Here is a 26,238-nt window from a genome sequence, read left to right on the forward strand (position 1 = left end):
TAAGGAGATTTTACCACATGTAGCTAGGTAATCACGCTTCATCCTTTAAATTAATGTACAAAGATACGTGTGCCCCAAATCAGTGAACGAAAATCATGGAAACTCAGTTGTTCACTTGTGTGGATCACTGGCTGGTGTTTGTGTGGACCATTTTGGCTGGTGTTTGTGTGGACCATTTTGGCTGGTGTTTGGTTCATATGGTTCACTTGTGTGATCCAACTTCTTATGAAGGAAATATTAATTGTAATCTGTGATAGAATGAGAAAGTTTTCCACCACTCTGTGAACTCTATCCCAAAATCGTAAGCTTGTGGACCACTTGTGGTCCACATGTGTGGTCCATTTGTGTGGTCCACTTGTGTGATTCACTTGTGTGATCCAACTTGTCATATGAGAGAATTATTAATTGTAATCTGTTATAGAATGGGAAAGTTTTCCACCAGTCTGTGAACTCTGTCTGGACATCGTAAGCAAATCCGAACATCCCTCGCTTCGGCGAACCATTGTTCGTCGAACCGGGTGAGTAAATTCGGCCTGAAAAGTGTGCGAACTAGCCGGAGATTCGTTGAATCGGGGTACGTTGAATCGAGGTAACCCCGCGATTATCCGGGATTCGAACATCCGAAAAACGCCCTTATACGGCCAAAATCGTGAACGGATAAAGTTATCACAATATCCGGCCAAAATAGCCACAGGGACCAGATTAAAGCAGGTTTTCTGCAGAAATTACACTATCCGGTCAGTCCCCCAGATAATCGTGCCTTTGTCAGTATATGAAAACATGAGGCAGGCCATACGGTATTAATCCCGTCTGCCCGAGACTCGAGGCGCATGGTGTAGGTGGGGGTGGGGTGGGTGGGTGGTGTTGGGAGGGGTGCGTCAGGAGGGACTACCTGGGTACAGGAATTACCATTAATTTTAGAACAATTAATCATAGCCAAAAACAAATAAAATAACTACTAGTAATTATGTAATAACAAATAAATAAGTTTCCTAAAAGCATTGTGCACAGGCTGAAGTTTCCTTAAAAAATATTGTGAATTTTTTTCCTCCTGGCGGCCTACGTAACGCTATGGCTGCCCCAAGTGGACCTGTCCAACACTGGTCAACCCATGTGCGTCCGTCCCTCGTGTTATACACAGTGCTGCGCCATTAGTGAAATATTTTTTTAAATAACTTTTTTATTTTCATAGTAACTTTGAACATTTTTGGCCAAGACTATGTCTGGTAGCAGCATCAATCGTTCTGGAGGTGTTAAGAGGAAGAAAGTTGTCCTAACAATTAAAGACAAGTCACAGTTATACGCCTCAACCAGTGCGGCCTCACAGTGTTGCACCATTAGTGAAATATTTTTTTAAATAACTTTCTTAATTTTCATAGTAATTTTGAACATTTTTGGCCAAGAATATGTCTGGTAGCAGCATCAATCGTTCTGGAAGTGTTAAGAGGAAGAAGATTGTCCTAGCAATTAAAGACAAGTTACGTGTTGTTCAAACAGTGAGGCGTCACAGGCAGCCAAGCGCCTTCAACAAGTGAGGCGCCACAGGCAAGCCAAGCTCCTTCAACAAGTGAGGCATTATAAGCAAACCAAGCGCTTTCAACAAGTGACGCGCCACAGGCAAGCCAAGCGCTTTCAACAAGTGAGGCGCAAGCAAGCGCCTTTAACAAGTGAGGCGTCACAGGCAAGCCAAGCGCCTTCAACAAGTGAGGCGCCACAGGCAAGCCAAGCTCCTTCAACAAGTGAGGCATTATAGGCAAGCCAAGCGCTTTCAACAAGTGAGGCGCCACAGGCAAGCCAAGCGCTTTCAACAAGTGAGGCGCAAGCAAGCGCCTTTAACAAGTGAGGCGTCACAGGCAAGCCAAGCGCCTTCAACAAGTGAGGGCATGCAAGCGCTTCAACAAGTGAGGTGCAAGCAAGCACCTTCAACAAGTGAGGCCTCACAGGCAACCCAAATGCCCTCAACCAGTGAGGCTTCAGCAGCTGGCAGTCAAAACTAACTTAGCTTAATGAACTGTACAGTAATTTTAAGTGTTAATTTTAGTGTTGTGTTAGTATAGGTTACGTAAATTGTTAAGAATTTTTAACTTCAAGATGTGTGGCATCAATCAAGAAGACGAACACCAACAAGGTAAGTTGAGGTTTCTAGTTGAATATTTAATAATTGTATGTGGCAAGGCAATTCAAATTATGTTGTTTGTAGTATAAAAATAGTTGGAAATGGTCATTTTTGGACTCGTAGGTGAAAAAGTACCATTATCCAAAAAATGTGATAATCCGGCTGGGGGTCCTTCCCATATAGTCCGGATGATCGAGTGGAGACAGTATATATATATATATATATATATATATATATATATATATATATATATATATATATATATATATATATATATATATATATAAAATATATATATATATATATATATATATATATATATATATATATATATAATATATTTGTATATATGTGAACAAGCCTGAATGGTCCCAGGACTATATGCAACTGAAAACCCACACCCCAGAAGTGACTCAAACCCATACTGCCAGGAGCACTCTGCTGGCATACAGGATTCCTTAACCGCTCAACCAACACCACCGGACAAAAGAGGATGGTAGCCGAGGCTATTTCCATCCCCCTGCCGGCACTCGGTTGGTAATCTTGGGCATGGTATTTTATCAAATCACCTCATTCCTTGGGGCACACGTGAGGAACACAAATGCGAACAAGCCTGAATGGTCCCCAGGACTATATGCAATTGAAAACTTCCACCCCAGAAGTGACTCGAACCCATACTGCCAGGAGCACAATGCAACTGGTGTGTACAAGACACCTTATCCACTCGACCATCACGACCGGACAAAAGCTGATATACAGTGGTACTTCGGTTTAAGAGTTTAATCCGTTCCTGGAGACAGCTCGTAATCCGAAAACTCGTAAACCGAAGCTAATTTCCCCATAAGAAATAATGGGAAATGAATTAATCCGTTCCTGACTACCCAAAAACCTCACTTGAAACTAAATTTTATACCTAATTCATCTAAATGTGAACTACAAAACTATGTTCAAATTATTACTTACCTTTGCTGATGACCGCTGTTGGCGTATGGAAGACAGTGAGGAAGGGGGAGGAGGAGAGGTGTTACTGTTTGGAAGGGGAGTCCCCTTCCATTTAAACATCAGGCAGTGAGGACCTCTCTGGAGTGCATTCTCTGGTACGTTTTGCCTGCATACCACTAGGTCCTGGTTGTGGCTCACTGCTCGATTTTGTCACAAAAAATCTGTCCATGGACGATTGTTTTTCCCTTTTTCGCAAGATGTCTTTGTAATGAGGCATCACATTGTCACTGAAAAGATTAAGGCAATGGCGTACTACAGCTTTCTCTGGGTGAGTCTTTTCAATAAAAGTTTGCATTTCTTCCCACATCTGACACCACTTCTTAATGGTTGCGAAAGGGACATTCGCTGCTGCCTCGTCCTCCTCCACTGGAGAAACATCCTCAGCTGGGTCTTCTTGCTGTTCCTTTTAAAGGGCTTGGAGTTCTTCGTTGTGTTCTTCTACCAACTCCTCCACATCATCACCATCCAATTCCAAGCCCATTTGCTGGCCCAGAGTAACAATTACCATCATTTACAGGCTCAAACTTCTCAAAGTCTAGTTCTGTCACACATTCAGGCCACAATTTTCTCCAGCCAGAGATCAGGGTTCTTTGAGTCACTTCTTGCCAGGCTTTGTCAACAAGTTTTAAAGCACTACAAATGTTAAAATGGTGTTTCCAGAACTCTTTGAGGGCTAGGTTTGTGGCTTCAGTCACTTCAAAACATTTCCAGAAAAGTGCCCTTTCATAAAGTTTCTTAAAATTTGCTATGATTTTCTGGTCCATAGGCTAAATTAGAGGAGTGGTTGGTGTTAGGAGGAAGGAACTTAACTGTGAGAAAATTGCTGTATATGTGCAACAATTCATCTTCCAAGCCTGGAGGATGAGCAGGAGCATTGTCGAGGAGAAGCACAGCTTTGATTGGCAAATGTTTCTCCTGCAGATATTTTTCTGTGGCAGGTCACACCATTTCATTCACCCACTCTGAAAAAAAAAATCCTAGTCACCCATGCCTTATTATTTGCCCTCCACATCACACACATTTGGTTTTTCTGCACTTTATACTGTTTGAAAACCCTTGGATTTTCAAAATGACACACAATCAAGGGTTTAATTTTCAAATCGCCACTCGCATTTGACACAGCACAAGTGTAGACCTATCTTTCATAGGCTTATGTCCCTGCAATGAATTTTCCTCCTTGGTAATATATGTCCTCTTAGGCAATCTTTTCGAGAACAGTCCTGTCTCATCACAATTAAACACTTGTTGCAGTAGGTATCCCTCAGCCTCTGCAAACTCTTTAAATTCTTCAATAAATCTTTCAGCCGCTGGTTTGTCTGAGCTGGAAGCCTCCCCATGCCTCACAAGACTATGGATACCACTTTTTCTAAATTTTTCAAACCATCCCCTGCTTGTCTTAAAGTCTATCGTATCTGTACTCATTCCAGGGGTTTTCTTTACAAGGTCTTCGTGCAATACCCCAGGCCTTCTCACAAATGATGGCCTCTGAAACACTATCACCCTTTAACTCCTTGTCCTGTATCCAAATTAGTGACAACTTTTCCACATCCTCAAGTATTTGTGGTCTTTGTTTCATGATTGTTCTTACCCCTTTTGCCACTTTAGCACTCATAATGTCCTTTTTCTTGCCAAGTACAGTGCATATCGTTAACGTGGATTTGTTGTAATGCCTACAAAGTTCAACGACACATGCACCATTTTCATGCTTCCGAATGATCTCTTGCTTTTCCTCTATTGTCATTCTCACATGCGATTTCTTGGCTTGATCCTTACCATTGGCTTTCTTGGGACCCATTGCGATATACAATGGGGCCTCGACTTACAATGCTAATCCGTTCCCAGAGACGGATCGGAAGTCGAAGCGAATTTCCCCATAAGAAATAAAGGGATTTGAATTAATTCGTTCCCCACCCTCCAAAATATTAACATAAAAATACATTTTATACTGAATACAATGTTTTTTTCTAACTACAATACAGTACCAAAGTTACTCTTACCTTTATGGAGAGCTCTTGATGGTGTATGGAAGATGGTGATGGGGGAGGAGGAGAGTTGTTACTGTTTGGAAGGTGAGTCCCCTTCCATTATCACATCAGGCAGTGATGTTTTCTCTGGGGTACTCTCTCTCCTACGTTTTGCCTGAATACCACTAGGACCTGGTTGTGGTTCAGTGCTTGTTTGTCTCGCTACAAATTTGTCAAGAGACATTTGTTTTTCCATTCGTTTTAACATTTGTCTGTAATGATGCATCACTTTAGCACCCATAATGTCCTTTTTCTTAGCTAGTATGGTGGATATCGTTGACTGAGATTTGTTGTACTGCCTAGCCAGTTCACCTACCTACACACCATCTTCATATTTACGAATGATCTCTTGTTTCTGCTCTATGGTCATTCTTACATGGGATTTCATATGTTGAGCCTTACCACTGACTTTCCTGGGACTCATGGCGTATTATATAATAATTACTTTAATGTTCCAAAAAATCACCACAAAAGCGGAATTTCTTATAGGCGCGATCGTCACTAAGCGGGTAGCTGTAGTAAACTGAGGCAGGACGGACCGTATGACCGGGAACAACGCGCTCGGCCGACCCGAACGTGTTCCAACAAATATCGGATGTCGAGTCGCATTTTTCGATGAAATTTATATCGTAACTCGAAATTATCGTAAGTAGGGGCAATCGTATGTCGAGGTGCCACTGTATATAATAACACCTTTTATGGTCAAATGGGCAAAAATCCAACAAAACTGAAAATCCTGGTGAAAAATTCAGGACGGATAGTCACTGGGCGCGAGGCACTGCTAAACTCAGCAGCGATCGCCGTGCCACCACGCACTAGGTCGGCGATTTCTTGGCTTGATCCTTACCATTGGCTTTCTTGGGACCCATTGCGATATACAATGGGGCCTCGACTTACAATGCTAATCCGTTCCCAGAGACGGATCGGAAGTCGAAATATCGGAAGTCGAAGCGAATTTCCCCATAAGAAATAAAGGGATTTGAATTAATTCGTTCCCCACCCTCCAAAATATTAACATAAAAATACATTTTATACTGAATACAATGTTTTTTTCTAACTACAATACAGTACCAAAGTTACTCTTACCTTTATGGAGGGCTCTTGATGGTGTATGGAAGATGGTGATGGGGGAGGAGGAGAGTTGTTACTGTTTGGAAGGTGAGTCCCCTTCCATTATCACATCAGGCAGTGATGTTTTCTCTGGGGTACTCTCTCTCCTACGTTTTGCCTGAATACCACTAGGACCTGGTTGTGGTTCAGTGCTTGTTTGTCTCGCTACAAATTTGTCAAGAGACATTTGTTTTTCCATTCGTTTTAACATTTGTCTGTAATGATGCATCACTTTAGCACCCATAATGTCCTTTTTCTTAGCTAGTATGGTGGATATCGTTGACTGAGATTTGTTGTACTGCCTAGCCAGTTCACCTACCTACACACCATCTTCATATTTACGAATGATCTCTTGTTTCTGCTCTATGGTCATTCTTACATGGGATTTCATATGTTGAGCCTTACCACTGACTTTCCTGGGACTCATGGCGTATTATATAATAATTACTTTATTTTATGTAATAAAACAAAAAATCACCACAAAAGCGGAATTTCTTATAGGCGCGATCGTCACTAAGCGGGTAGCTGTAGTAAACTGAGGCAGGACGGACCGTATGACCGGGAACAACGTGCTCGGCCGACCCGAACGTGTTCCAACAAATATCGGATGTCGAGTCGCATTTTTCGATGAAATTTATATCGTAACTCGAAATTATCGTAAGTAGGGGCAATCGTATGTCGAGGTGCCACTGTATATAATAACACCTTTTATGGTCAAATGGGCAAAAATCCAACAAAACTGAAAATCCTGGTGAAAAATTCAGGAGGGATAGTCACTGGGCGCGAGGCACTGCTAAACTCAGCAGCGATCGCCGTGCCACCACGCACTAGGTCGGCCTGTATGCGTATCAACACCCTCACATTCCGAGGTAACCCTCGTATTCCGATTCAAATTTTCCGAGCAAATCCTGCTCGTATTCTGAAAACCTCGTAAACGAGCACGCTCGTATTCCGAGGTACCACTGTATGTATGTATGTATGTATGTGTGTATATATATATATATATATATATATATCAGTTATATTTTCAGTTATATATATATATATATATATATATATATATATATATATATATAACATATATAACATAGGAATGTGCCTAAATGCCAACAGCGACTGCCCAGACAGGTACAAGAGGAGTGTTGTTAACGCATATGTCGACCGTGCTCTCAGCCACAGCTCAGAATGGAAGCAAGTCGACGAAGAACTCTGTAGGGTAAGGCAGGTCCTAGTCAATAACGGCTTCTCCAATGGTTTCGTCGAAGACATCATAAGAAGGAAAGTGAAAAGCCATGCAACCTCTGAAGAGACAACTAACACAACACCTATACCCCCTATTAGACTATTTTACAGGAACTTCTTTTCCACAGCTCATAAAACGGAGGAAAGGGTCCTGAAAGATATTGTTAATAGAAACGTTATCCCTACAGACAAAAATCAGAGGATACAACTGACGATTTACTATAAAACCAGAAAACCGGCCAGCCTACTCATGAGAAACTCTCCAGACACAAAACAGAACGCTTTAAAAGAGACTAACGTCGTCTATGCCTTCAAATGCCCTCTTGGGGACTGTAAGCTCCAAAAAACCCAGTATATAGGCAAGACAACAACATCTCTTTCTAGGCGTTTAACGATGCATAAGCAACAGGGCTCCATTAAGGAACATATAATCTCTTCCCACAACCAAACCATCGCCAGAGAAATCCTAGTAAACAACACAGAAATCATCGATAGATACAGCGATAGCAGGCGGCTTGACGTTTGCGAGGCACTGCACATCAAGAAGTCAACACCAGCAATCAACAGCCAATTATTGCACAACTATATTCTACCCACCTCAAGACTCCGCTCCAATATAGAAGCATCAAGAAATATGGACCAATAGGCTTTCTACAAACACTTCTATTCAATACCCATTGTTTCTGTTCTGTCTTGTGTTGATACTTTTAATACCCTATTAATATCCCCTCTTGTTCTGTCTTGTGTTAATGCCACATCACCCCTCCCACCTCACTCAAATGTAGATATAAAATCAGAGATACGTTCTAATCAGTTGTGTATTTGTGAAGTCTTTGAAAATGTAATAAGTTTTACGAAACGCGCCCGTGTCGCGTCAGACTAGAAATAAAAATGAATTTTGGAGAAGTGATTTTTGATTTACCTCCAACAGTGAAGCGTAATGTACGAAAGATTGAGAAAATTCGTGTTAGAATTATTAATCTTACTTTTTCGGTCATATTTAATAATATATGTCTACAGGAAAGACTGCTACCAAAATATACTAATATATATATGTATATATATAACTGTATTGGAGGGGATCTAAACATTCCCTCTAATGCGTTATGCGTGGTTTCCTCCGAGGCTATGGGTCCCCCTTCTTCCAGCTAGAGGTGGTACTCCTATATATATATATATATATATATATATATATATATGTATATGTATATATATATATATATATATATATATATATATATATATATATGTTATATATATATATATATATATATATATATATATATATATATATATATATATATGTATATATATATATATATATATATATATATATATATATATATATATATATATATATATATATATATATATATTATATAAAAAAATAATATTCTCAAAAGCATATAAAAAGATGCACATCTTATTGAGACAAATATATTTGAGGCTACCAATGTTCCACACATTTATTGTACAAATTTCTGAAAAGAAATACTACTGAATAATATTACTGCAAAAAAAAAAAAAAAAAAAAAAGAGAGAGAAAAACAAAATGGAGATATTGAAATAAATATCTTAAAATATTTTTGGCAACTCGTGCCAACACTTCGACCAGGGCGACCACCCCGGGGTAATTGCTCCATGAACGCTTGTGAATCGTAATGTCATCATGAGATTTCCCGGCTGTACCACAGTCAAACTAAGTCGCATACAATTTTTGTTTTCCTATGATGAGGAAATGTATTTTAACAGTATTAATTTAGTTTTTCTTGCATTCCAGGGAGATGTCAGCTACCAAATATGGGGCAAACATTCTATTGCACAAAGAAATCACAATGAAATCACATTCTTCAATCAATTTTGTTTTTCTTGTGTACCAGGGAGATGTCAGCTACCAAATGTGGGCATACATTCTAGTGCACAAAGTGCACTAGAATGTGTGCCCACATTCTAGTGCACAAGAAATCACAATATATCAACGAGAAAATCATTTAGGGTTGTGAGGTTACTTGAACCAGTCGAATGGGTTAAGGCAGGTGTCTGGGCATCACTAATATGCTGGTTCAGGTCATGTCATTGCCCCAAATGGTTTTCTCATTCCTTCTAGTAATAAACACTACATTTTTGTGCAAAGCAACAATGACTGTATCCACGGTGTTATTTTGAAGCTTGCTTAGTGTTACAAATCCATATATTTGATTCTAACATTCATCATGATAAATATGCATGTCAATTATTTTCTTTCTTCAGTTAATTAAATAAACATTGTATCCAGTTATGTCCCAGTATATATATGTTTGATTTAAATGTAGCATGCTTTAGTGTGTCTGTATTGAATATTTGTTACGGCTATTGCATGTTCATTCCTGTGGGGGGAGACAGTGGTGTCTCATGGGGGGATGACCATATTTGGGATGTTCCAGTAATGTGTGCAGTGTATCCAGCTAGCGTCACTGATTCACCCTTATAATTATTCCTGCTTATTGATTGTACTTAATTTCTTATTTACACATTAGCAATGTTATATACATATACGTTAGTTATAATTATGTTCTTTAGTAATACTCTCTGTTAGCAGAGTATTCTAGAGGTTCATGTGGGTTTTTTAGTTGGTAACTTGTAGACGCCAAGCCGTGCATGCTCGAGCAACGCAGTCACGTGGGTGGAACTGGCTGGTGTGGACATGTTGTCGAGTTAAGTCTGTGTCCCTGTTATTGTTCAGTAATATTAGTTGATTTCCTGGTTAGACCATTATGTGCATTACCCATCTATCCATTTAAGTTGTAATATATTGATCTGTGTTTGTATAAGGATATTGTGTTGTATTCTGGTGCATTAATATTTCTAGCTGTCTGTATTTCCATTTATATATTTGTATGTTCTTGTTACCCTTACTTTAAGTATATTGCTTTGTTAAATAAGCAGCAGCTTCATTTATTTCCCCCTAGACACGTAAGTAGGCAAGGCCGTATTGTCATAGATTTTCCTAACCACTGCAACAGTGGAACCATACCCAGAGGTCAAGGGATGTAACACTTAGACACAGTGCAAACTCTCTCACACCCTGCACAACAGTTTAGTTAATTTATTATGCACCCCCATACCCATCTTGTGGGCAGTAGTGGAAAGGGTTACAGAGGCACATAATGGGCTCAGGGACTAAACCCCACAATTAATTTAGCTAAGCAAGTTACAATCTTGACGAGCTAGTTACAAAATTCAGTATAAGTTGTCATATCATCAATGGGCTCGAGATCGACCACAAGTACAGTTTCTAAATTAATTAACACTATCCTGGATTTTCCACTTGGAATTACGGGCGTTTTGCTTAACCGCTTGTCGGATCACAACGTAAATTTACGGACCGTGTTATATTGGGTATTTACTACTCGATCGACTTGGGGTTTGTATGAATCTGTTTGCCATTAAATTTTTGTTTTCTCTAATAGGCACTGTGCCTTTTTGAGAAAACGGCAATGTATTGTAACTTAGAGGAGAGACTATTGAATTGGTGACACAACGAGGGTAATCGCGCACTCCACACACTCTTGTGTTGGCCGCGATCATGATTCTACATTTATATGCATATGTCTGTGTAGAGAATTTTATTCCGAACACTATACAAACAAAAAAAATGGAGTGAATCAAGTATAAACTTGAAAAAACATGAGCAAAGTAAAAACTTTTTACGCTCATGGGTACAAACACGCGTAAGATTTTATTCGCCGCAAATTTATTTGACGCTCTGTTGGCCAATTCTACCCATGTTCTTATAGAACTTTCTATTGCGAACACATTGCTATAAAAATGAAATACGTAGCTCGAGAAATAATGTCATGACAGTGAAATAAGTATAAACTTTCAAAGCGCTGCATCACAACAGTGTCGTCGCTGCTGAAATCACGGCTAACGCTTCGCCCAGTTCCCACACTCGTGCGGAACATAATTAGACGTTGATAGGCATATGTCTGGGTGGAGAATTTTATTGCGAGTTCAGTGATATCAAAATAAGCGCTGTAGGATGACTGTGAGGCTGGCAACAAACGAAAGAGTATGAACATTTACTTCCTGTTTGGGTGTCACGACGAGTCATCTTCGTGTTTATTTACTTCGTGGTGGGATAGCAAATGCTTGGGTGACATTTTATGCATATGATCTTGTAGAGAATTTTATTGCCAACGCATTGATACCAAAATGAAAAACGTAGCTTGAGAATTGATGTTAGGAGCGTGAAAAGATTATAAACTTTTTTGTGTTTACTCTTGAGCGCCCAGAACGCCGCGCGCACAACCCGCTTTTTTTTTCAGCGAGTGCCGCGCGCACTAAAGTGTTAAGCAATTGACATATGTGGAGAGCTAGTGTCACAATTGATAAGTTTGTCCTGCACACTGCACCCCCCCCCCTATCCAGTGGGCAGCGGTGGATAGATTACAATCACTTAGTTACTACTGTAACGTACGTTTATGTTACTTTGTTGGGTTGATTAGATACACAGTGTTTAGTGAGTTTCATATTTATTTAGTAGTCCTGGATACAGCAGTGTCGTAGACGTTGAGACGAAGCCTGGAGCAGAGCAGAGAGCTGAGTGAGGCCGGAGTCGTGGAGCTCTATGTGGGAAAGCGTGGCGGCTCAATTGGGAATTGTGAGTGTCTAAACTCGGGGAGCGAGAGCGTATGTGGCAGCTTGATGCGGTCGTAGTCTACTGTCTGCTCTGTGTCGAAGCTGTAGCGCCTTGGGTCGATTAGAACTGCCTACTCCGAGTACTACATTCTTGACTGCAGATTGTACTGGTTTGCTATTCTCAAATCGCTGGCTTATATACGGTGACTACACCTCACAGTAAGATAGGAGGGTGGAAAAACTGTTACCTGTAAATAGGGATAGGATTATAGCTTGTGTAATTAGTTATGCCATTAAGGTGATGAGATAATGAAGCGAGTATAAGTTTACTCGCTACACTACCTACATTTAGCAAACTGGGGATATTTGGTTAAAATTTCTGGTAGCAGATCATTTTGAATGAAATATTTACACATCATTGGAACATTAGTTATAGAATTGTCTCTGAATTCACATATCTTTTTGCACTCCATCACAGTGACAGAGGGTGTATGAATAATTTTGTTGACACAGTTTATGTTTGGTTAGGTCTACATTAGCTGATAATGAGAATTCCCAGAGATACTTGTAACCGAGTCTAAGCCGAGCAGTAATGTACCACAAAGTCTTTCTTTTTTTGCCTTAGGTGTTATTTTTCACACACATTATTGGACATGCATGTGCTTTGTGTAAGTAGTATTATTGCATTTTGTTTAAATTATTAGATTTTGAGGAACACATACATACATACTGTATTGAATTATATTTTTTCTTGGATATACAGTGGAACCTTGATTAACTAGTGGCTCTATTAACGAGTTTTTCCAGTAACGAGCAAGCCACTCGCAGCAAATTTGTCTCTATTGACAAGCTCGCCTCTATTAACGAGCAAAACCACATGGTGCTTCCTAGCATCTCGCGGGTTCTCGCAAATTCTCGAACGCCTCCGACTCCAGTGTTGTTGTTGTATCGTGCACGACAAGCATCCCTCTGGATTTATTTGAGCTTTTCTTTGGGTTTTTAGTGGTTTTGCAACTACAATTTGTAACACACGATGTCTCCAAAGAAGCTGCTTGCTAAAGATAGTGTTGTCAAGAGGAAGAAAGACACAATTACTGTGGATTTGAAGAAGGAAATTATAGCAAAGCATGAGTGTGGTGTCTGTGTGATTGATCTCACAAGGGAGTATGGCAGGTCCTCATCAACAATTTACACCATTAGTAAGGGAATGAGGAGGTAAGGGAGGATGCTGCCTCTTCCACTGAGATCAGGGAAGTGTTTGGAATGTTTGAAAAAGTGAACGCGTTCTTGGAAAAGCTGCCCTGATAAAGCAGTGAGAACCCGGTGTGTGAAAATGTTTAATTAATTTATCACTTTGTGATAACACTTTATGAAAGTGTTATCACTTTCGCAGGTATATGTCGCTTGAACGTGACACACTTTTTTCTCTTGAATGCACCCAAACACCGCGCTCAAGCGTCATTTGAGCAAATATTTCTATAAAATCCAATTCTTATCCGATCGACTTGGGAAGTGTATACATGTTTGCCATGAAATTTCCGTTTTCTTTAATAACCACATTGCCTATTTGAGAAAACGGCATTGTATTGTATCTTCGTGGTAAGACTATTATATTGTTGACACAACGAGTGTAATCGACGTAGTTTTTTATTTGGTGCTGGTCTAACGCATCCTTGTGTGACATTTGAAATGCAATTTGGGTGAAATTCCCAAGAAGAGAGAGTCCGCCTGACTCAGAGGTGGATTCTCCTTCCACACCATAACCCCTCTCCTCCTTCCCACCTCCCCATCGTCTCCCTCAAGCCAGCAACTACTCTTCATAAGGTAAAGTAAATATTAAAACACTACAACAAAACATTTATATTTACATGTGCAGTATTATATTTACATAAAAAAGTCGTACAAGTATGGATGTTTTTGGAAGTGGAACGGATTAAATTTATTTCCTTTATTTTAAATGGGGAAATTTGTTTCTTAAGACGAGTTTTCCAGGTAACGAGCTCGGTGCCAGAACGGATTAAACTCGTTAATAGAGGTTCCACTGTACTCACCATTTTATTAGTGTATGTTGGGACAAAAACTAGAGAGTTTGCATTATTCATACATGTTTGTGTTGCAGGCCATCTGGAAGGATGTGGGTGAGCTGTGGGCAGATCTTTGGTACCTGCCACCACGTGTTCCAGATCGTGCCACGCACCTCTTGCACACACATCTAATACATGATTGCCTTGAAGCAAAAAATCATGGCGTTCACGATGTGACTCGCTCACTCCTGATTATGTTAGCTGTTAAAACTCACAAAATTGCCTTCGTGCAGGTAGATCGGCAGTTAGCAATCCTGAACTCCTCAGCCTTTTTTTCAGTAGATGTTTTTATTGGTGAAAACCTTTTACAAGAGCTGGATGTAACAGGAATTGATCTGATGGAAGATATGAGTGTACTGTTGGCACTGTTGCCATTGTGCCCCAAGCTCACTATTGTCAAGTTGGGGGGCAACACGACACCAGAGGTACTGCGTGCAGCCATGAACTGTCCTATTACAATTCTTCACATAAGTGAACGACTTGCTTGGGAACCTCGAGTCACAGAAGCAGTCTTAATAGATATCATGATTGGCGCTGGCAATCAGAGCTCAATAAGGCTACTGGAAAGTGTTCGAGAAGGAAAGCCAATAACTGGAGGTCTATCGTGGCCTCAGCTTTCTGACTTCTCTACTGGATATTGTCATGTGCAAGTTAATTTCCTGTTGCTAATTCTGGTGGTTTTTACAAAATTGCAATGTTTAGCAAGTAACTTGGTTAGTCTGCACACTGTTCTCCATGCATTTAATAACTTAAGAAAAGAAATATCAAGTATCCACACTCTCTCTCTAAAAACCAGCACTATGCAGTCTGGTGAAGGTTTTATAGACATTTTGTCATGTGTTGCACCTGAGCTTGAAGAACTGAAGATTCTTGCCATCAAAAATTGTGCAAATATTACTAATGAAGTTCTGAAGCTTCCTGACAGTTTCCCATCTTTGAGAGTACTTCATATGGACTTACAGTTTTTACACCCAAACGAAATTCCTACTCAGGCTTTTGCTGGAATTGGACTGCAGTTAACAGTGCTAAAGCTTTATATTGATAACTGCTATAAAGTACGTCAAGGAGATATTTCTTCATTGTTGCAATTATGTCCACTTCTTAATGATTTAACCTTGGCCTTCAAAAGTGGAATGCAATGTGATCACAGTATTCTCCAACAAATTAAATGTTTTGAAAATATAACTTCTCTCAAATATTCAACATCCGATAAGAAAGTTGAACCTGTAAAGTGTCTCTTGAACATGTTTCCTAAACTGCAGACACTTGTAATTGATGGTAAGATACAGAGTTTTGACATGTTAGTGGAACCTCTAACACAGTTGCAAGAGTTGAGAACCTTGAAGTTACTAAGACATACATACTTGCATGTGGAGGGTTTGTGTGAGCTGCCCAGGAAGACCAGTGATGGCAGGTCGTGGGCGCTTCACGCCTCTCCCTCTTTTATCACTTCACCTGATGTAACAAAACTCCAAAACTGCGGATGGACATTCGTACCTCAAAAATCTTGACTACAATTGTCATTGTAGTTCCAGTGAAAACTCAATGAAAAGATGTTTGGTACCTCTGGGCAGCCAAAACAGAATTTAACCATTTAGAGAGAGCTCTATACTTGTCTTCCATGAAATAGATATTTTATCATTGATTGCAAATGATAAAATATCAGAAATTCTTGCACTGCATGTATCCATATTTTGCATCTACAGTGATGGATAAAATACAATATATGTGATGAAAGTTATCAAAAGAATATGCCAAATAAATATGTGATGAAAATATAAGCTGTGAAGATTAAAATTATAATCAGCAACTGTTCTGTTACCTAGTAATAATAAATTGCAAAAATCATGTCGAGTATTATTGTCTTGAGTTACCTCCAGTGTGAAATTGCCATACAGAGCAGTTACAGACCAAGCAGTGTTCTCTTACTGTTACTACCAGAATTTTTTTTTAGTTTATTTTTTCCACAGATCTGGACCCGGATTCATAAAGCAGTTACGCAAGTACTTACGAACGTGTACATCTTTCCTCAATCTTTGATGGCTTTGGTTACATTTATTAAATAGTTTACAAGCATGAAAACTTCCCAATCAACTTTTGTTATTGTTATAAACAGCCTCCTGGTGCTTCGTAGCTCATTAATTGTTTAATAATTGTAAACAAAGCCACTAAAGATTAAGACAAAATGTACAGGTTCACAAGTGCTTGCGTAACTGCTTTATAAATCCGGGGTCATGGCCATTCATTTACATGGTAACCTGCATATATATATATAAATTTTCTTCTGCCATCTATGAACGAAGTCAGAGATGTGTTAGACATCTTAAAGTATAGTGAGTTACTGAGCACTCAACCACAGATGACTGTAGTGCTTTTACAATGCTAACACCATACATTCATTCTTGTCTGTCTTTCAGACAGGGTTAGAGATCTGTTTCCTACATATAGTGCAGTGGGTTATTAAGCACTCGACCACATAAATTGATTGTAAAGTGCTTTTACAATGCTAACCAGCATCCATACTTTTTTGCCTGTACTAGACAAGGTTAGACAGTATATAGTTAAAATTATATACAAGCTGTACAGAATGTTAGAAGTAATTCACAATACGACTGGGTCTGACCCTCTGGGACTTTGTATTCCTATTTTTTTTTTTTGAGATATATACAAGAGTTGTTACATTCTTGTACAGCCACTAGTACGCGTAGCATTTCGGGCAGGTCCCTGGAATACGATCCCCGCCGCGAAGAATCGTTTTTACAACCAAGTACTCATTTTATTGTTGAGTTAAACAGAGGCTACAGTCAAGGATTTGCACCCAGTAAATCCTCCCCGGCCAGGATATGAACCCATGACAAAGCGCTCGCGGAACGCCAGGTGAGTGTCTTACCACTATACCACGGAGACTAAATTGTGAGACACTATTGTGCTAATGTTCTCAGGGTCCCCTGAAAGGTTTCGCCTCTTCGGGGAGGGGGATCATGCATGACTTCCTGGGGCCGGTGGGGTTACCTTGGGTTCCCTCTTTGGACGTTGTACATACAGAGGAGGCCAACATAGGGGTACTGATTCAGGTCATCAAGCCACCTATATCTTGAGGTTATCTTGAGATGATTTCGGGGCTTAGTGTCCCCGCGGCCCGGTCCTCGACCAGCTCTCCACCCCCAGGAAGCAGCCCGTGACAGCTGACTAGCTCCCAGGTACCTATTTAATGCTAGGTAACAGGGACATCAGGGTGAAAGAAACTTTGCCCGTTGTTTCTCGCCGGCACCCGGGATCGAACCCGGGACCACAGGATCATGCGTCCAGTATTCTGTCCGCTCAGCCACCGGTTCCCTATGTAAGAGGTCCACCTTTAGGAGTAGATTGGGTGTCCAAGCTGGGGCGAAAGGGATAAAGAAAGTCTTTGCACTGCTATGGGAGAATGTACGATGCTTTAGCACTTCCTTGTTAAAAAGAGGGAGCATCCCTTGGGATGACACACTTTCCCTGCACTGGCCTAGCACTTGGTCTCTTTTAGTGCTCTGGAAGGTGGTATTTCTTGGCTCTGGGGGCCCAAATTTGGACAAAAATGATGTTCATTAAAGCCAAAAGCACTTGTCAAAAAACAGGCTTGATGAGTGGGCAACAAAGCCCCCATGTTTGACAGTGATAGAATAGAAGATTGGGTTTTATAACTCTGGGTCAGATCATGCTCAACTTGGCTCACCCAACTTATCCCCTCCCACTTCCTTGGTAGTTTCAAACTCCAAGTTCCCAGTGGTAGCCACCTCATCACCTGGAGTGGCTTCTTGACTACTGTATCATAACAGCAACACGCATAATTCCCTCAACCACTGAGGCAAGTATCATGATCTGTTTGGTCCCCTCTACTCAGCCTAAATACTTTAATGCTTGTGACTGACCAGACATGCCCTGATGATTTACACATACACAAGCACTTTTTTGACTCTGGTTATCTATGTTACCTTTATTCCCACCCTGTTTGGCATGCATCGTTGAGGCTCCTTCTAAGGAGGCAGCTGCCCACCTAGCTGCTCACCAATATAATAAAAGGAGCTAAACTATCCTATTTTGAAAACAGATATAAAGAAGCAAAAGAAAACATGAAAACCACACGGAAACCCATTTCAAATATCCTAGGATCGAAATAACACTCGTATAACAAACAGGTGAAACTCTCCAAAGATGGCAATTCACTGACAATGGATTTAGAAACTAACAATTTAATAGTTTTTCATCAATTAGTGTAAACCTTACATTTGGTCGGGTTAAACTCTTAACAACCATTTGTTGGACCATTCCTTCAGTTTGTCCAAGTCTTCTTGAAGCCTCATACTGTCTTCCTCGGTCTTAATCCTTCTCACAATTTTGGCATCATCAGCAAACATTGAAAGGAATGCGTCTATACCCCTCTGGAAGATCATTTATGTATATCAGAAACAGGATAGGTCCGAGTACAGAACCTTGTGGGACTCCGCTTGTGACTTCATGCCAATCGAAGGTGTCGCCCCTCACAGTAACTCTGCTTTCTATTGCCTAGGTACTCCCTTATCCACTGGAGCACCCGATCTTCTTCCATCTTGAGATGATTTTGGGGCTTTAGTGTCCCTGCGGCCCGGTCCTCGACCAGGCCTCCACCCCCAGGAAGCAGCCCGTGACAGCTGACTAACACCCAGGTACCTATTTTACTGCTAGGTAACAGGGGTTAGGGAGAAAGAAACTCTGCCCATTGTTTCTCGCCGGCGCCCTGGATCGAACCCGGGACCACAGGATCACAAGTCCAGTGTGCCGTCCACTTGGCCGACCGGCTCCCTTTGTTAGTGTAATGTTAGTGTTTGTCGACTAGCAAATCCGTTCAGCAAGGACATCAAAATTGGAGAAATTGGGCTTCAAGTCCTATTCGCCATCTTAAAAGAGCCCAACGTTTTTCCATATCAGCCTGACCTTATCTTTCTTAATACTTTAAGAAAAGAAATAAGCTAAGTGAAGGGTGTTTTAAATATCTCTGTCAGTTCTTAAGTGGCCGAGTTTTAAATACTTTGGCGCGCCAAGACTAACACCGAGCGAGGAAGAAGCGACTGGAGGAAAGAAGACGCTGTCTTCAAAAAGCAATTTGAGCTTCGTGAAGCACCGAGTCTGTAGTTCCATGATTAAGTGAGCTCCTCCGGCGCTATAGTCCACCAGCTGGTGCTCTCGTCAGCCATGTTTCGGGGGAACAATTATCTTTTACAATTAACGTGTTCAATGGGCACCTGATTGTGGTCAACTATATACCGAAGCCAGGCCAACGCTCTCTGAAATCAACACAAAATAGAACTCGAAACAATGAATATAAATTAGATGAGCTTAGATTCAGTTAACACCTGGGTAAATACTGTTTTGGAAACGGTTGTTAATTTATGGAGCAAATTACCAGATGACGTAATAAATGCTGGAACACGTGATTATATATATATATATATATATATATATATATATATATATATATATATATATATATATATATATATATATATATATAACTGAAAACTCACACCCCAGAAGTGACTCGAACCCATACTCCCAGAAGCAACGCAACTGGTATGTACAAGACGCCTTAATCCACTTGACCATCACGACCGGACATAATGAGGTGATAGCCGAGGCTATTTGAACCACCCCACCGCCGGCACTCGGATAGTAATCTTGGGCATAGCATTTTACCAAATCACCTCATTCTTTGGGGCACACGTGAGGAACACAAATGCGAACAAGCCTGAATGGTCCCCAGGACAATATGCAACTGAAAACTCACACCCCAGAAGTGACTCGAACCCATACTCCCAGAAGCAACGCAACTGGTATGTACAAGACGCCTTAATCCACTTGACCATCACGACCGGACATAATGAGGTGATAGCCGAGGCTATTTGAACCACCCCACCGCCGGCACTCGGATAGTAATCTTGGGCATAGCATTTTACCAAATCACCTCATTCTTTGGGGCACACGTGAGGAACACAAATGCGAACAAGCCTGAATGGTCCCCAGGACAATATGCAACTGAAAACTCACACCCCAGAAGTGACTCGAACCCATACTCCCAGAAGCAACGCAACTGGTATGTACAAGACGCCTTAATCCACTTGACCATCACGACCGGACATAATGAGGTGATAGCCGAGGCTATTTGAACCACCCCACCGCCGGCACTCGGATAGTAATCTTGGGCATAGCATTTTACCAAATCACCTCATTCTTTGGGGCACACGTGAGGAACACAAATGCGAACAAGCCTGAATGGTCCCCAGGACAATATGCAACTGAAAACTCACACCCCAGAAGTGACTCGAACCCATACTCCCAGAAGCAACGCAACTGGTATGTACAAGACGCCTTAATCCACTTGACCATCACGACCGGACATAATGAGGTGATAGCCGAGGCTATTTGAACCACCCCACCGCCGGCACTCGGATAGTAATCTTGGGCATAGCATTTTACCAAATCACCTCATTCTTTGGGGCACACGTGAGGAACACAAATGCGAACATGCCTGAATGGTCCCCAGGACAATATGCAACTGAAAACTCACACCCCAGAAGTGACTCGAACCCATACTCCCAGAAGCAACGCAACTGGTATGTACAAGACGCCTTAATCCACTTGACCATCACGACCGGACATAATGAGGTGATAGCCGAGGCTATTTGAACCACCCCACCGCCGGCACTCGGATAGTAATCTTGGGCATAGCATTTTACCAAATCACCTCATTCTTTGGGGCACACGTGAGGAACACAAATGCGAACAAGCCTGAATGGTCCCCAGGACAATATGCAACTGAAAACTCACACCCCAGAAGTGACTCGAACCCATACTCCCAGAAGCAACGCAACTGGTATGTACAAGACGCCTTAATCCACTTGACCATCACGACCGGACATAATGAGGTGATAGCCGAGGCTATTTGAACCACCCCACCGCCGGCACTCGGATAGTAATCTTGGGCATAGCATTTTACCAAATCACCTCATTCTTTGGGGCACACGTGAGGAACACAAATGCGAACAAGCCTGAATGGTCCCCAGGACAATATGCAACTGAAAACTCACACCCCAGAAGTGACTCGAACCCATACTCCCAGAAGCAACGCAACTGGTATGTACAAGACGCCTTAATCCACTTGACCATCACGACCGGACATAATGAGGTGATAGCCGAGGCTATTTGAACCACCCCACCGCCGGCACTCGGATAGTAATCTTGGGCATAGCATTTTACCAAATCACCTCATTCTTTGGGGCACATGTGAGGAACACAAATGCGAACAAGCCTGAATGGTCCCCAGGACAATATGCAACTGAAAACTCACACCCCAGAAGTGACTCGAACCCATACTCCCAGAAGCAACGCAACTGGTATGTACAAGACGCCTTAATCCACTTGACCATCACGACCGGACATAATGAGGTGATAGCCGAGGCTATTTGAACCACCCCACCGCCGGCACTCGGATAGTAATCTTGGGCATAGCATTTTACCAAATCACCTCATTCTTTGGGGCACACGTGAGGAACACAAATGCGAACAAGCCTGAATGGTCCCCAGGACAATATGCAACTGAAAACTCACACCCCAGAAGTGACTCGAACCCATACTCCCAGAAGCAACGCAACTGGTATGTACAAGACGCCTTAATCCACTTGACCATCACGACCGGACATAATGAGGTGATAGCCGAGGCTATTTGAACCACTCCACCGCCGGCACTCGGATAGTAATCTTGGGCATAGCATTTTACCAAATCACCTCATTCTTTGGGGCACACGTGAGGAACACAAATGCGAACAAGCCTGAATGGTCCCCAGGACAATATGCAACTGAAAACTCACACCCCAGAAGTGACTCGAACCCATACTCCCAGAAGCAACACAACTGGTATGTACAAGACGCCTTAATCCACTTGACCATCACGACCGGACATAATGAGGTGATAGCCGAGGCTATTTGAACCACCCCACCGCCGACACTCGGATAGTAATCTTGGGCATAGCATTTTACCAAATCACCTCATTCTTTGGGGCACACGTGAGGAACACAAATGCGAACAAGCCTGAATGGTCCCCAGGACAATATGCAACTGAAAACTCACACCCCAGAAGTGACTCGAACCCATACTCCCAGAAGCAACGCAACTGGTATGTACAAGACGCCTTAATCCACTTGACCATCACGACCGGACATAATGAGGTGATAGCCGAGGCTATTTGAACCACCCCACCGCCGGCACTCGGATAGTACGTTGTGCCCCAAAGAATGAGGTGATTTGGTAAAATGCTATGCCCAAGATTACTATCCGAGTGCCGGCGGTGGGGTGGTTCAAATAGCCTCGGCTATCACCTCATTATGTCCGGTCGTGATGGTCAAGTGGATTAAGGCGTCTTGTACATACCAGTTGCGTTGCTTCTGGGAGTATGGGTTCGAGTCACTTCTGGGGTGTGAGTTTTCAGTTGCATATTGTCCTGGGGACCATTCAGGCTTGTTCGCATTTGTGTTCCTCACGTGTGCCCCAAAGAATGAGGTGATTTGGTAAAATGCTATGCCCAAGATTACTATCCGAGTGCCGGCGGTGGGGTGGTTCAAATAGCCTCGGCTATCACCTCATTATGTCCGGTCGTGATGGTCAAGTGGATTAAGGCGTCTTGTACATACCAGTTGCGTTGCTTCTGGGAGTATGGGTTCGAGTCACTTCTGGGGTGTAAGTTTTCAGTTGCATATTGTCCTGGGGACCATTCAGGCTTGTTCGCATTTGTGTTCCTCACGTGTGCCCCAAAGAATGAGGTGATTTGGTAAAATGCTATGCCCAAGATTACTATCCGAGTGCCGGCGGTGGGGTGGTTCAAATAGCCTCGGCTATCACCTCATTATGTCCGGTCGTGATGGTCAAGTGGATTAAGGCGTCTTGTACATACCAGATGCGTTGCTTCTGGGAGTATGGGTTCGAGTCACTTCTGGGGTGTGAGTTTTCAGTTGCATATTGTCCTGGGGACCATTCAGTCTTGTTCGCATTTGTGTTCCTCACGTGTGCCCCAAAGAATGAGGTGATTTGGTAAAATGCTATGCCCAAGATTACTATCCGAGTGCCGGCGGTGGGTGGTTCAAATAGCCTCGGCTATCACCTCATTATGTCCGGTCGTGATGGTCAAGTGGATTAAGGCGTCTTGTACATACCAGTTGCGTTGCTTCTGGGAGTATGGGTTCGAGTCACTTCTGGGGTGTGAGTTTTCAGTTGCATATTGTCCTGGGGACCATTCAGGCTTGTTCGCATTTGTGTTCCTCACGTGTGCCCCAAAGAATGAGGTGATTTGGTAAAATGCTATGCCCAAGATTACTATCCGAGTGCCGGCGGTGGGGTGGTTCAAATAGCCTCGGCTATCACCTCATTATGTCCGGTCGTGATGGTCAAGTGGATTAAGGCGTCTTGTACATACCAGTTGCGTTGCTTCTGGGAGTATGGGTTCGAGTCACTTCTGGGGTGTGAGTTTTCAGTTGCATATTGTCCTGGGGACCATTCAGGCTTGTTCGCATTTGTGTTCCTCACGTGTGCCCCAAAGAATGAGGTGATTTGGTAAAATGCTATGCCCAAGATTACTATCCGAGTGCCGGCGGTGGGGTGGTTCAAATAGCCTCGGCTATCACCTCAATATGTCCGGTCGTGATGGTCAAGTGGATTAAGGCGTCTTGTACATACCAGTTGCGTTGCTACTGGGAGTATGTGTTCGAGTCACTTCTGGGGTGTGAGTTTTCAGTTGCATATTGTCCTGGGGACCATTCAGGCTTGTTCGCATATATATATATATATATATATATATATATATATATATATATATATATATATATATATATATATATATATATATATATATATATATAGTGAATAAATATATATATTTCTCAATATATATATATATATATATATATATATATATATATATATATATATATATATATATATATATATATATATATAGTGAGAAAGCTGCATCAACGCGCAAGCCATATATCACTAAGAACTCCTTGACCCGGCCTATATATTATTAGGTCTATATTATCTATATTAGGTCTATATTGTCCAAAAATCTATATTATCCAAGAATATATTATCTATATTATTAGTTAATAAGCGCTAAGACTGACCAATCCTTATAGACGATCATTGGTGCTGTGGTCACGGTACTGTGTACGTTTAGGGGTGATCCTGGACGGCATGGGTTCGAATCCTGGCCGGGTCAAAGAGTTCTTAGTGATATATATATATATATATGTCGTACCTAGTAGCCAGAACTCACTTCTCAGCCTACTATTCAAGGCCCGATTTGCCTAATAAGCCAAGTTTTCCTGAATTAATATATTTACTATAATTTTTTTCTTATGAAATGATAAAGTAACCCTTTTCTCTATGTATGAGGTCAATTTTTTTTTATTGGAGTTAAAATTAACGTAGATATATGACCGAACCTAACCAACCCTACCTAACCTAACCTAACCTGTATTTATAGGTAAGGTTAGGTTAGGGAGCCAAAAAAAGCTAGGTTAGGTTAGGTTAGGTAGGTTAGGTAGACGAAAAAACATTAATTCATGAAAACTTGGCTTATTAGGCAAATCGGGCCTTGAATAGTAGGCTGAGAAGTGCGTTCTGGCTATTAGGTACGACATATATATATATATATATATATATATATATATGTCGTACCTAATAGCCAGAACGCACTTCTCAGCCTACTATTCAAGGCCCGATTTGCCTAATAAGCCAAGTTTTCATGAATTAATGTTTTTTCGTCTACCAAACCTACCTAACCTAACCTAACCTAGCTTTTTTTGGCTACCTAACCTAACCTTACCTATAAATATAGGTTAGGTTAGGTTAGGTAGGGTTGGTTAGGTTCGGTCATATATCTACGTTAATTTTAACTCCAATAAAAAAAAATTGACCTCATACATAGAGAAAAGGGTTGCTTTATCATTTCATAAGAAAAAACTTATAGTAAATATATTAATTCAGGAAAACTTGGCTTATTAGGCAAATCGGGCCTTGAATAGTAGGCTGAGAAGTGAGTTCTGGCTACTAGGTACGACATATATATATATAATAGGGAAGGGAGTACCACCTCTAGCTGGAAGAAGGGGGACCCATAGCCTCGGAGGAAACCACGCATAACGCATGTTAAGATCCCCTCCAATACAGTTTCTGTGTGCTTTTCTCCTACCACCCCCTTCCTTTTTTATTTTTTGTGCTTTATTATGCATTTGATGGTTACAAGATATACATGGGTTGATACAAAAATAATAATGCAAAAAGGTGCTTAAAGGTTATGGATCTCTTGAAAAACACAACAATGGGAAACATTGATGAATGTCACAGACGGGTTCGATCATTGTTGCAAGTCAAACACTTCTTCGAATTCCTCTGAAGTTGGACTAGTGCCCAAGACGCAACAGGCATTTCCCCTCTGAATCGCAACACTGAGGCGCTGGAACAAGAAACTTTTTGCTCTCTGGTCTTTTGTAGCGCTGATCAATTTGTCCCCCAATTCCTTCAGGAACTTCAATGCACATTTTCCCCATGAACCGAGGGTCTCCGAGCCGATCGGAACAAAGCTGTATATATATATATATATATATATATATATGCGAACAAGCCTGAATGGTCCCCAGGACAATATGCAACTGAAAACAACCTCACGTGTTCCTCACGTGTGCCCCAAAGAATGAGGTGATTTGGTAAAATGCTATGCCCAAGATTACTATCCGAGTGCCGGCGGTGGGGTGGTTCAAATAGCCTCTGCTATCACCTCATTATGTCCGGTCGTGATGGTCAAGTGGATTAAGGCGTCTTGTACATACCAGTTGCGTGGCTCCTGGGAGTATGGGTTCGAGTCACTTCTGGGGTGTGAGTTTTCAGTTATATATATATATATATATATATATATATATATATATATATATATATATATATATATATATATATATATATATATATATATATATATATTAT

General features: G+C 41.4%; 1 protein-coding gene across 2 annotated transcripts in view; it reads left to right on the forward strand.

Moving 5' to 3' along the window:
* The window catches only part of LOC123764535 (uncharacterized), a 64,115-nt gene extending 48,069 nt beyond the window's left edge, over positions 1-16,046 (forward strand). For both annotated transcript variants that reach the window (XM_045752509.2, XM_069314604.1), the window contains exon 2: positions 14,234-16,046. In XM_045752509.2, the coding sequence (XP_045608465.2) occupies positions 14,234-15,709 (1,476 nt within the window). In that variant the 3' untranslated portion in view covers positions 15,710-16,046. The remainder of the gene's footprint in view (positions 1-14,233) is intronic.
* Positions 16,047-26,238: the final 10,192 nt, after the last annotated feature.

This window comes from Procambarus clarkii, chromosome 79 (assembly GCF_040958095.1).
Source record: "Procambarus clarkii isolate CNS0578487 chromosome 79, FALCON_Pclarkii_2.0, whole genome shotgun sequence".
Classification (NCBI taxonomy): Eukaryota; Metazoa; Arthropoda; class Malacostraca; order Decapoda; family Cambaridae; genus Procambarus; species Procambarus clarkii.